This window comes from Protopterus annectens, chromosome 1.part1 (genome assembly GCF_019279795.1).
Source record: "Protopterus annectens isolate FY-2018-M chromosome 1.part1, PAN1.0, whole genome shotgun sequence".
In the NCBI taxonomy this organism is placed as follows: Eukaryota; Metazoa; Chordata; order Ceratodontiformes; family Protopteridae; genus Protopterus; species Protopterus annectens.
In genome coordinates this window covers 629,054,151-629,068,247 of record NC_056726.1, presented here as the reverse complement: position 1 = coordinate 629,068,247, position 14,097 = coordinate 629,054,151, and the positions used below count along the sequence as shown (strand labels likewise).

General features: G+C 37.1%; 1 protein-coding gene across 21 annotated transcripts in view; it reads left to right on the top strand.

The window, feature by feature from the left end:
• Nucleotides 1–14,097, top strand: part of LOC122806573 (regulating synaptic membrane exocytosis protein 1-like) — a 3,343,889-nt gene that overhangs the window by 2,072,629 nt on the left and 1,257,163 nt on the right. For 19 of the 21 annotated variants that reach the window (XM_044077123.1, XM_044077214.1, XM_044077165.1 and 16 more), the window contains one exon: nucleotides 2,059–2,121. The exons of the other annotated variants lie outside the window; for them this stretch is intronic. In XM_044077123.1, coding sequence (XP_043933058.1) covers nucleotides 2,059–2,121 — 63 coding nt within the window. The remainder of the gene's footprint in view (nucleotides 1–2,058; nucleotides 2,122–14,097) is intronic. 21 annotated transcript variants of the gene reach the window in all.

Sequence of the window (14,097 nt, the reverse complement as noted above, 5' to 3'; positions counted from 1 at the left end):
ATTTCAGTAAGAAACAGTTCAAATATGCAGGCACTATTCTTTGTTATGTAGGTTTTCTTTTCCCATAGACCTCCAGTTCTTTATTAAGTGAGGTTCTCTTTTCCCATGGTCTTCTCCTCTTTATTAAGTGGGCTTTTCTTTTTCCCTGCTTTCCTCAGCTTATGTGCATTAATAAAATTGTGCTTTACAATTTATGTAGGTTATCCCTTTCTTACTGTCTGACTTAGTTAACTAAGTGCATAGCTTGTTAGCAAGCGCATTTAATGGATATATTGCAGATAAATAAACCAATTATACAGCTATGCATATTAAATTGTAGAAGAGTTGATAATAATGGTATTTTTAACTAATGGACAGCTGAGTGTTAAGAGTCTAAAGTTCTGTTTGAATTAGCAAATATGTGTTTGGTGTAGGTGCGTGTGTCTGTCTGTCTGTTTATATATAACATAATATTCCATTGGCAGATGTCTTTCTTGTGATGACGGAAGATTAATAAAAGCAGTTTAGCATTCCGGTATTGTAGTATAACTATTTTATATAAACCAATAATAGAAGTGTGATTCAGTGTGTCAGACATTTGGTACTTATAGCTTGCATATAATGTACAGTTTGTAAAGATGAATCACATGCATGGATTTTAAAACTACTTGGCTACTTTCTGTCTGTATCTCTTTATGTACTAAAGTAAAGTCATTAGGTGATCCAGCTTCTTTAAATGTACGGATAAATACTTGTTACAAGATTAAAACATCTGACATCATGTAGATAGTTTTGATATTTTCTTTGTAGTGAACTGCTTTTCCCATGACTTTCCTTTTGTTTGCATTTTATTCTATAAGTAAAACTCTATTTTACAACTAATACTAACTACTGTCTTGAAATTTTTTTTGAACATGTTGTAATAGAATAAACTTTTTTTTTTATTTGCAACATGATTTTTTTAAACACTTTACCTATAAATCATCAAGTTACACATCAATGAAAACCAACTGTCCAAGTTCACTGTATGGGAACTCAGGGTGATGAAAATAAATTAAAAGTAAATATTTTTGGCAGGTGGGCAGGCGTCCCCCAACTACCCATGGGGTGGGGAGTAAGTTGCCTACATGCCCTTTGAGCTTATAAACACTACCATCATGGTTGCAAAAACACAAAGAAATGGGATATTCCCACAAAACAAGGAGACCACTGCCAGTGCACATACAAGAGATCGCACGGTAGTGACTTCCTAGTGAAAACAGAGAGCATGGTAGTGACTTCCTATTGAAAACAGAGAGCACGGTAGTGACTTCCTGTTGAAAACAGAGAGCACGGTTGTGACTTCCTTTTGAAAACAGAGAGCATGGTAGTGACTTCCTATTGAAAACAGAGAGCACGGTAATGACTTCCTAGTGAAAACAGAGAGCACGGTAGTAACTTCCTATTGAAAACAGAGAGCATGGTAGTGACTTCCTAGTGAAAACAGAGAGCACGGTAGTGACTTCCTAGTGAAAACAGAGAGCAAGAAGTCCGGTGTCAGGAAGATGAACTTGTCGGGTTGGTTCCTCATTCAGTTGTAACTTGATGAGGTGTAGGGAAGCCACATGAAACACACTAGTCAAATTCAGTCCTGTTTTAAGTTGATCATATAATATGGATTGGTTTTAACCATTGAAAGTTTGCAGGTGTAACACGATTTTCCTTGACTGGTTGTCAGCAGCATTTATTGTGGTATTTTTTTTTTTAGCTGATACAATGGTTGAGTTGTAGTTTTGATTTACTCTGATAACTGCATATCTCATTAAAACAGAGCTCCATTGAAGAATTTATTGAATGATAAATAAACTGTGATATTTAATGATGAATGTAATTACTTCACTATTATCTATTTCACTGGTCGTTTGTGTCTGATTCCTTTCCTTGTCTTTACAGTTTTTGAGATAGGTATTAACAGATATTTACTTGCATAGTGCCATGCCTTACTTGACATAAAGTCTCTCTGACATGCCATAATTCATTTTTGCTCATACTGCCTCATGTTTATGTCTCTGTCACTCACAACACATCCTACCTACACAGCGGCCTACTTCTACTGCCAAAAGCAAAACGCGGAAGAAGTGCAGAGTGCCTGTACACTGCCAGGTAAATATGTCCCAGGTAACAGCTTGCACAACCCACCTTGTTTACAAGTCATGCAGAATCTTTAGCTTAATCTCAAATGTAAAGCAGTGTAACATTTTGTAGCAAAATACAGGTTTCACTGAAATCAAGTAGTTTAATCTCAAAATGATGGAACTGAAAGGCAGCATTATATATGAGGATAAAGTACAGTATAACAACCCCAAATTCAGTTTATGCTGTACAAATATATCACAGCACACTGCAAGCAAATCCGAGTTACATTGTAATAGTACCTGTCTAGTCATTGACGTTGGTCAACCTGATGTTTAATGTTTTTCTTCTGTCTTGCTGTTTTATGCTTGTGTTGTTTTAGGCTTATGTCCAGAACCTGATGTTTTATGAACTGTGTCAATGAACTGAGAGTTATGGCTTAATGTTGTCAGGCTGAGCAAAGCACTTTTTGCATACATGTGGAGGTGATGGGTATTGTGATAGATAACTGGTTACTTTAGTTTTTAGTAACTAAATATAGATAATTTTAGGAGCATCCATTGTAAATCTGGTACCACAAATTTGTCAAACTGTTTTAATTAGGAAAAGATTAAAGTTACACAATTAATTATATCTCTTTTACTCTCTAAAACTTATATGCCACTAAAACTCAAGCGACCCTTTCTAATTCTGTGAACGGTTTCTCCTTACCTAGTTTGTGTCCAACCTTACTTTTAGCTGTAATGACTACACACTATTACTATATCATGGCTTCCAAACATTGTTAATTTTGAAGTATTGACAGAGCCATTTCATTTCATTTCCTTTTTGAAATGTAAGCACCTCCATCTTTTCCAGCTAGCTTCATTTATCTGTCATGGTGCAAACATTTTAGACATCATGAATACCCTCAGTAGCTGATTGGTTGATTAGTCTCAGAAGGCTTCCTGCTTCATGCAGTCCCTTGTGATTAGCTGTTCTGTAGTCGGAATTAGTGATCAAATTATTGACTTTGACTTGGGAATGCTTCATGGGATTAGGGTTGCAAGCAGATTCTGCTTTAGTGGGAATTGACCAACTTGCAGGTGGCATTTATTATATATTCAGCAAATGCTGCTCATCAGAGGATATATTTCTGTATGTGCAATAGAGTTTGTACTCCAAAGCTCACAAACACTTTCTCATGTTTTATACATGTCAGAAAAGCATTCAAGCTAAACAGAGATCTCACGAGGACTTATGAGTGTCTTAAAAAATTTTCCACACAATACCCATCATTCAGTTGTCTGGGGAATAACCCCCCCCCCTCCAAATTCCCTATGCATCTTAGTTATGCTATTATAAAAAGGGAGTGGGTGCCTTAGAACAAACTTAGTATAAATGAGACAAAATATGTTTGGCCAGAGAAAAATGCTGTCACACTAACATTAACAATCATAGATTGTACTGCCCCATTTTTTAACTGATATCCAGATGAATTTTAAACCAAATGAGATGGTGTGCTATTCTGAATTAGAACTTCAAAGATAACATAAATGTGCTAATAAGTTACTTCCATATTAGTAGAGTTATTGATTTTCCCCATCTTTAAACTTGCTTCCACCCATGACTTTGCCAGTCTTAGAGGAGTTGCTGGTATCCACATAACTAGAACCACTCTGGGATGAAATATAAAGTGAGCCACAGAGGAAAAATGTATTTCTCACTATTTGGTCCATGATGGAATCCAAGAATAAAAAGCCATTGGGTTGTTTGATTACAAACTTGTCTGCCGAATAATTATCTGGAGCTGTCCCTGTTCAACTTTTTCATTAATATAGCCTTTGGGTTCACTTGTCAGTATCTTTTTGTTGCTGTCTTCTGCGGGTTGAAATAAGTGGTATCCGTGATTGATAAACGTTTAAGTCAGGCTGACAGTGCCATGCACATAAAATCAGGGATGTACAAGCTTGCCTTTTCCTCCATCTTAAGTTTTGAGCAATGGTCATAGAACTGAACTAGGTGAGAATTTCATCATTTCATTAACTTGCGGAATTTCTAAGTGAAAATCTTTGCTTTTAGTGCATGATTTGAAGTAATAGGACCAGTATAATTATTTACCTATTTTAATTTCAAATGAATCATATAGAGTCCCACCAATTAAAAACATTACAGTGTATTCATTATAGCATTCTGGTTAGTGGAGTGATTAAGGGATAGCTCAAATATGGTGTCTCCCTTACATAAAATTCTGATGAGACGGTGTGTATGGGATGATCTTAAATCTATCTTGTTCTGTTATCTTATTAGCTACTATCATTAATGTTTACCCAGATTAACCTATTTATTATTACAAATTATTTAGATTATTTTTCCAGTTTCATCACCTGTCTAGATATACTTTCTCAAACTAGGGTTATCCATTTTGTAATGTCATATTATATTCTGTTATTCCTATACACTCCTTTTTGAAAAAAAGATACATGTGGACTCTGTATTGCCTTTAATTTAATGGTGCTATTTTGTCTTGTTCACAATCTGCCTTCTTTCCTTACGACTATACAGAAAATAACAATGTTCCTTAAAGGATGCTATGAATTGAAATTGCTTTAGTGGTAAAGAACAATTTAATAATTTTCAATAGTATAGCTTCATATTTACAACAGTCTATATCACTTATGAAAATTCACACAAATACATGCCTGCACTCACAAATGCAGACATACACACATACAACAGGCATACATATTTGTGTATCTTTTTTAATGCATAGCATTCATTTAGGTTTTCACTGTACTCTTTGTCCACCCTGCCATAAAATATATTTGGAACTAGATCATTCCCATGATTTTTTTAAGTATTTATAACAGCATTGTTTCATAATAAGGCTTGTTTGTCAAAACCTGCAGTTCTACACCCCTCTTTTCCCTATTATGTGGAGATTTTAGCACTCTCATAAATCCATCTATCAGAACATATTTTTTACTTGTATGATTATTTATTTTATTTATCCTTTTGTTGGCTAGGTTAGTCCCAGTAGGCAAGTAGCATCTTTTCAGAGGAGACCATAGGTGGTATTTATACTACTAGGGGAAATTTGGCCAAGGCATCAAGGAACCTCTCCTACTCTTTTTAATAGCTGCCGTGGGATCTTTCATATCCACCTGAGTTACCACCAACTCAAGCAGATGGGGCCTCAGTTTAACATCTCATCTGAAGGATGGCACACTTAGGAGTGCAGCACCCCCCTCCTCCGCTCAGTGCTGTACTGCAATCAATCTACCTGATGTGGGAATAGAACACACAGCCTTCTGCACCAAAGGTGAGTATGTTACCTGTTTCACCACTGACACAGACAGTTTTTCATTATTTCATAAATGTTCTTTTTACTATCACAACACAGAAGATGAGAAAGAAATTGCTGATTTTGGTGCAGTCCACTGATGCTAGTCCAGCAGTTGTACATACATAATACCTTTGGGAAAATGGGCAGGACAGTGGGTAGGGGACACCAAAAAAGCTCTCAAAATATGTCAGTATGACAACATACCAGGAGGACCTGACTTCTTCTCAACATGCTTCCTTTGATGGCCTACATTAAGGTTTTCCCACTTGTGAGCCCCTAGTCCAAAAGGGCAAGTCATACAGATGTCAATAGAAGTCAAGTTGAAGACTTGTGGGAAAACAGCTGAGAGCAAAGAGCTGCAGTGGAAACTAAAAAAAAAAAAAAAAAAAAAGAAATCATCACTAGTTAACTGCAATATTCTTGAAAATTATTATTCCAAATCCATTACATTAGCAGCATATTCAATGCTTCCCTTGCTCCATGGGTTAGAGAGAGAGAAAGAGACAGCACCTAGATTGCAAGCCCGATGACCCAAGGTCATTTAGAGGAGCTGAGAGGATGTGATGGGAAAGAGTGGATGCTGCTGGCACAGACATTTCAGCAGTGTGGGTGGGGTTTACTTTCTGTGATTTGACACTCCCCCTGGGATGGGGGCAGTGCTGTAATCACACAACAGATTACCATAGGCTTTGGCATAGGAGTAGTGATGAAGCTGACTGTTTCTACAAAAGTGCTGTGCATGATGTCAGCATCTCTGCTCAATTAGGCCTGGTGAAGAAAAGCTCTCTTTTTTTTTAATTTCTCTAAGTTTTTTGGGTTTCTAATACCATGATGAGAATGGATCCCATTCCTAAGACAAAGTATGATTAAAGTTCATGAAACTGTATTGTTTCAATCTTTGATGTCAACCAGTAATGCTCTTCACAGCACCCACAATGTGCCCAGTAATGACTCCTTCTGCAGTTCGTATGGCGTTACATGTATTGGTAATGTGTCTAAATACGACTGTAAATTCTTTTTATAAGACTTTATGTCTGTTTGTATGCAAGACACTGTAGTCACTGGGTGTGGCAATTTCAATGATCGATGCTACTCTTGTCTTCTTTTCTTGGACCACTATATCCGGTTTTCTAGCATTTATATTTTGAACTGTTGGTAATGAATGATCCCATGTGATGTAGACTTCTTATTATTATGATGCTTTGTGGCTCACGTTTCCAGTGTTTTTCAGCCACTTCAGTACCATAATGTTTGCACAATCCCCAGTACAACAGTCTCGCCACATTATTATGCCTTTCGGTATGCAGTCCTTTTGTCATTAGTATGTCGCAACCAGCAACGAGGTGTGCAACTCATTCCAGTTTGGTTTTGCAAAACCTACATTTGTCTGTTTCTCCCACATGTTCAGTGGACTTTATAAACCAACGTGTACGCAGCCCACTATCTTGGGGCTGCCAATATTAACCTTTCATCTCTTGGCTTGAATTTGCCTGTCCTTAACTATTCCTGTGTTTGTTCCTGATCAACAGGGGGTTCTTTTCTATACTTGCAACTATATTTATGCTTTTTCCACATTTCTTGCCTTCTCATCTGATCCTTCACCTTATATTCTTTCTTCTGTTTTTTGGCACATTCATTTGCCGCCTGATTTTTATGTACTTCTGGTGTGATTTCCATTCTTGTTTGATGTTAATAAGCTTCTGCTACAATTAAGCAGAGAAGTCATCTTAGATTTATTCTCCTCATGTTTCAAAACTTTCACTACGTTTGGGTCTTGTGAGGTCAGCAGATATGTGTACAGTCCCACGATTGCAGCCCTATACATATAATCAATTTCAAGGAGGCCCATCCATCCTTCGGAACAGGGAATATATAATCTTGGTATGCACTGATTTTTATAAATCATTTGGTGAGCATGAAGCATCCTTCTTGTTTTCCTATCTAATGTATCCAGCATATTTTGAAGCCAGTTAGTCACTCCAAAACTGTAAGTTAGGACAGGAAGAGCAAATTGGTTTATAGTTTGGATTTTGTTCCTAGATGTCAGTGCTGTTTTCAAGATTAATTTAAGTCTTCTGACTTATTGCTTACTAAGTTTTATTCACATTTGTTCATGTATTATTGTTGATCCTTCTTCAATTCCCAAATATTTATACACTCCTTCTTGTTCAATTTCTGTTATATCACATCCATGTCCCAAACTGATGTTTTCCTGTCATTGCAGTTTTCTTGCTTTAAAGGTTGCTTTTGCACATTTATCAAGACCAAATGCCATTCTTATATCATCTGAAAAAGTTTTGACAACTTACAGTTGTGCTTTCAGTTCCTCATCTGATGAGCTATACAGTTTTAAATCATCGACAAAGAGAAGGTGAGAAGTCTTTACATTTTGTTGTTGTCTAGGAGCCAGATTATAGCCATGTCCTAAGCTGCTGAGTAAATAGCTTAATGGATTAAGGGCAAGGCAGAATAGTAACAGTGACAGAGAGCCACCCTGAAATATCCCCCTTTGATTTTTTATCCCTGGGATAATAATTTATCCTTTATCATGGCTTAATTGCAAAGTGGTCTGCCACTGTTTCATGGTCACTGATCAGTGTGGGGTGTATCTTATACATTTTTAAGCAGTCGTTTATCCATGAATGGGGGTTACTATCAACTGCTTTTCTGTAGTCAATCCATGCCATATTTAGATTCTTAGGCTAGTTATTGGTTTATAATTTTTAGGGTAGCTTGCAGGTTCACTCTTAAGTAGGAGCATTGTTTTTCCTCTTGTTAGCCAGGGTGGTGTCTGTTCTGGATGCACATTTAAATAGTTCTTACTCCTGGCTAAATCTTCGTGCAAAGATGTTAATACTTTCAACCAGAAGTTAGGCACTGCATCTGGGCCTGGGGTTTTCCAGTTAAAGCCTTTTCTTAACTTTGTTTCAATCTCTCTAGCTGTTGCTTCATCCCATTTCATATCCTGTACCTTTAAACGTCTTATTCTTTCTTTTACTTCTATCCATTTAGCATCTTTGTTATGTTCCATAGGATCTTCATAGATACTTCTCCAAAATGTATCTATTTCTTCTTTTTTTGGCGGTCTTTCAATTCCTTTTACCATTTTTCCCAGTTCTCTATAAAACCTTTTTGGGTCATCAATAAATTGTTTATTTTGCACTTTTGCTTTATATTTATCTTCGGATCTTCTCGGTTTTTCCACCTGTGCTGCAATTTTTAGTTTGTTATTTGTGATAGTGCATGACAGATCCTGGACTGTTCTAATATTGCGCATTGCTTTTATCACATCTATCTTTCTTAGCATTTTTGTTGATCTGTTCCCTCTTCTATAGTCTTCTAACAGTGACACTTCTTGTCTTAGTTGCTTTATAGTTTTCTCTGTTCGATATTTCCATGATGGTGTTCAATTTCTCCCCCTTCCTTTCCCTTACTACCCTGTGTTCTTGTGTTAGAACTTTATCAGTTATTAATTTAGCTTCACAGTATTATATCCTGTTTACTTCTGTTATATCGCATGGATCTCTTTGAACAGTCATAATTACTGTGTTCATTTGTTTTATCAGACTTCTGACTTTTTGAGTTTTATTAACCTTCTGCAGTTTATTTCTTTCACTGATCTTGATATATTTGTCCATGTCAATTGAATCAAGCAATTCTACTCTTAGCTCATATTCTTCCAAACTGAGGGCACACCCGGTGTTTTCCAATTCCTGCGGGCATTCTATAGAAAGTTCTGCCATCTGTTTATCTGTCATATGGGAACTCACTGGCCTATCACTCCTCAACATTGACTGCATCAGAGTTTCCAGTTTCTTGTTCCTTCTCTTGCTGTCTATACTGGTTTCCTGTGGAATGCTCCGTTATGGCACCTGACCAGTTGCCTCCTGTTCCACTGGTTTCCCCTTAATTTGGATATCCATTGCTCTGTCCTCTTGTGGTGCTTTCTGAATTAGATTTTCTACACTGAATTCTTCACTTCGCAGGTACTCCATAACCTCAGTTTCTATTTCTTTAACTTCTTCATTACTAATCTCCTTTTCTACTTTTCCTCTTTGTCTCCTTATTTTTTGTATTGTAATGTTTTCCATATCCAGATTCCTTTGCCTGTATTTCTCTACAAATACCTTTTCTGCTGCTCTTTTTGTATTGGTTAGTTTTGCTCTTTACTTTCCATAAATATTACACCATATTAAATCTGTTTTTCTTTGCCATGTCCATATTTCTTCTTCAGGCGTTTCCTGATCTTCCCTTTGCTCTCTGTTTTGGAGACTCACGCCATCCTGCTGTAATGTAACCTGTGTTAGGCCTTCTATATCAAATTCTCCACTTCACAGGCACTCCATGACTTCAACTTTATTTTTTTTACTTCTACTTTCCTAATCTTCTTTTCTACTTTCCATATTTGTGATATTATTTTTTATTGTGAAATTTTCCGTGTCTGGATGCCTTTGACTGTATTTCTCTTCAAATATCTTGGGGGGGGGGGCTTCTTTACATTGATTAATTTGGCTTTCTCCTTTGCATAAATATTGCATCATATAAAATCTCTCTTTATTTCCCATGTCCATATTTCTTTTTTATACTTTTCATATATCTCTTAGTTTTGTTGTTTATATTTTTGCTCTTCTTGATATGCCTCTTTTTCCAAATAGATCAAGGTTTCTTGATCTATGTACTGTTTTTCACAAATCTGTTGTATTAATGAACACAGATTTTCATTTGAAGCTTCTGACGATTTTTCTTGTGGAAGTATTTTTCTTTCCTCTAATTTAGCTCTTAATCATTTTGTATATCTTGTGTCTGGAAATTCTGGGCTTTTTTGTATAATAGTAACAATACATAATTTCTTTCTTATCCTCGGTAGTCCACTTTATCGTCTTTATGGCTCTTCTTTGGCCTATCAGTTTTTGTGATTTTTCTGGACTGCTACTTCCTTCTACAACAGGGGGGCCATCCTCCCTCTGTGCCTGACCTGGCCCCATTTTAGGAATGTTTCCGTATTTTGAGCATTCTGCACTGTCATCTTTTCCATTCCTGCCACAAGTGCACCTTCCAGGATTGGGCACTTTTTTATCCTGGGTCTTGTGCACCCAACTAACTTTTTTAGTTTTTGACCTACGTCTGTCCATGATATATGCTATACAAATACAGTTTATATATCAGTGTCGTCTTGGTTAGATTTTGTGAAAACAGGGTCCACCTCGTGAAGGTACTCACCAAGACTTGAGGATGAATTCAGTTTCAGTACTACTGCTCTCCTTTGCTTGCTGACTTTTCGTCTCTCCATTCTGATCTTTCTCCTATGTAGTTGTGCAGATGAAGCCATACTGGGATGCTCTGATATGCTCCCCAGCCTTGTCCCTCTGGCACTTACACTTACATGGTCCCCCTCCCCTTGGAAGGACCTAATCCAAGTGGAAAGGTGGACAGCTGTTAGGAAGGGGTTAGAGCAGAAGATATAGGAGGGTCTGCAGGACATGGCTGACAGCTGACAGGCATGATGGACAAAATGAAAAAGAATAGAATTTCTTGATACTTGTAATAATTAATTAACTTCTGCACCTTCTGTCCTATCACAGATAACTAAAATGTCCAGCTTACTCTTATTTTTATTTTAAGTGTTTTCCCTGTTTATATTTGTTTAACTGTGTCTTAAATCTTATGAATTTGCTTGATGATTGCTTGATGGATTCTGTCATCCTTCCAATAAACTGAGTTCTTGTTAATGGTGTATTTTTTTATTAATCACCCTGTTTTCTTACATTTCACCAACATTTCTGTAAAACTCTTCATTTTCTGTAGCTTACTCCTTGTCTCTATCTTAAGTGTTTGTTCTTCTCTCCTACCTTATTGGGGGATATAATCTGCTTCTAATATAAGTACTGTCTATAACCCTGTTTATGCTGCTCCCTTCCTTTCTTATACACATATAATGTCTGACGCTATGCACTTTTATTTGGGACACTACCCTTGATTAATTGTTAACAGCCTTACCCTTCTTCTGCTGCTAGAGAATCAGTAATATTCTGATAGAATATTCCAGTCTCGAATACAATGTAACTCCCTTCAAGAGATCGGACCTCATGATCTGTTGGTGTGCTGTATATCGCCTGTTGATTATTGTTGATCTAACTTGTAACTATAAATGTCTTGAACGTTCCAATTTTTGATTACCACCCTTTGACATGGTACCGTGTCAGTGTTGGATAATTACAGACATCAGGGAGGGAGGGAGTGACCGACCTTTGTTGCTACAATGGGGTAGAAGCGGGCAAAGCCTACTGAAAAGTTTCAAGGTTCAAGAGATACCACTGGGGTGGAGTTAACTATCACATACCTCATGCAGACTTTTTCAGTGAAGGAGGGACATTTCTGTTTCTGTTTGCTATCTACTAATCAGCTTTTTTTTTCATTAAGCATCATAGGTGAAGTACATAGATAGTCGTGACATAGCTATATGAAGTGACTAGAATTCCTTAGAACTAGAGAACTAGGCCTCTCTACATACTTTTAACTTTTGTTTACAGTATTGGTTGTATCATGTACTCATTTGTACTTGTTATAACATCGAGTAACAGGACCCTTTCCTGCCCAGCATTTTATAGCTTTCTGAGATTTAATTAGTTATTCTAAGGCTTTTCTGCACTACAGCAGATTTGTATCTTACGTGTATAATTGCGCCGTGTGCACGTATGTTTAGCAGTGCAAGCGTGTCAGATTATTTTAGCTGTTGCATGTATCTCTTTAGCAATCTGTTATAGCTGCATTGCAAAATATGCACAGTTTATACAGTGGAGAATACCCTTGTATTCAATAGTAAATGTAATCAAGTTTATTAGACATGACAATAGATTCTTTACACCTTACATCACAAATTTAGTATAGTTTATCTAAAGATGCTGAATTGTATGGTAGAATATGACAGTCAGTAGCTTCCTTTGCATTTTCAGTGTTCATGGATTGGAAAATATACTGCACTCATATCCTGACTATTGTTAGGCTTCTCTAGATAGTTCTTTCTGTTTCTTCTTTTTGTTTCTAGTCTTGAGCCACTTTGAGTATTCATACCAAGGTATTCATTGATTGCATATATATGTGTGTATCTTTTTTTCTTTTGCAGCTGGTCATTAGCAGACTGCAATGCATGTTGTTGATTACTGGGTCAACCTACCCTTTCTGATTTCCCTAGAATTGCTCTAGTGAGAGTTGCGGCCGGCAAGGGGATCACGTTGCCCGAGGTCCATGTCATGCTGTCTGCCTGGAGGAGATTTTTCTACATTATCCCTTAATCTTCCTTTTCCCATGTGCAGACCTGTTAATGTCTGATGGGTAGGCATGGAATGGGGATATGCTGGCATATCATCTAACCTCCGTGGTGATTTAGACAATATCCTCCACTTGTCATACTTAAGGACAATGCCCCTGTCTGTGTCCCCAGCCTCTGCCAGGGATTAAAAATGAAGATCAACCAGGTGCATGTTGTCACCCAAGGATAGCAGATACCCAAGATGCTAAATGAACCTGGTTGCTTGCGCCATAGTTAGGGCTTTATCCCTCTACATCATGGTGTTGGCTTGTTGATTATGTACTGACGCTATTTCTAAAAAAGTATATTACATCAACAATGTTTGTGCTCACTGAGGAACATTAAGCTGCAGTACTCAGTAAATTGTCTAATACACTAGTTTCAAGACAGCAGTCTTTAAATAGTTTTGTCTTTAACACTAAAAAAGGTAAACAGCCTTCCAGTTAACCAAAGAGCAGACCTGCTGTCAGGATCACTACTGTTCAAACTCTTTCATGAACAAACTCTCCCTTCTTAACATCAAAATGAATTAGGCATACCTCCACATAAAACCTAAGAAACCTGAACCATTCAAGTAGTAAAACACAAATCACACTCTCTGAGCTGCATATTTTGGATCATGAATTCTTAGTTCTTGGGCCCAAACTGGGGGAGTCCCTACCATCTGAAATTAAAGACTCATCCTCTTATTCCAAGTCCCATTCTCTGCTAAAATCACATTTAGTTAACCAGGTAGCATGTACCTGTTACCCCCCCCCCCCCGGTCATGTCACTTAAGTCTACTTTAACTCTTCTCCGCTCTAACTCAGCCATTAAGAACCTTGACTCCTTTTCACATCTTTAATTTATTTTACTCTAACTTCTCAAATGTGTTGAAATTTCTGTACATACGGCAAATTTATATATTGGATTTACAGTGTATCCAAAGCATTACTCTACCATTGTACTATTTTATTGTCATTTATGTCTTGTTGTACTCTTGATATTTTGCATGTCTGGCCAGTTTCTGACCCTGGGCTGAGATTGAAATTGGTCAGAATTGATCAGTGCTGTGCCCCAATAAACAAATTCAGATAGATACAGAAGTATCCAATAAATCTACATATTTTGTTTTCTAGTTTTTGAATAGTGGTGCAATTCTAAGTAGAGGCTGCTGATATAAGAGAGAGGCTGAATTCAGGTTGAGGAAGTAAGATTCCTTTCCATATTTCAGGTTTGGTAAAGTGTGAGAGAAAAGGGAATATGTTTTGTGCCCTGAAAAGAAAAGTATTTTTTGTATGTGTATTATCAAGATGCAGGTGGAAGCTGAGTGAGAGGTCTAACCAGAAACCAAGATCCTTTAAAGAGGAAACTTACTCTAAGGGACAGTTGC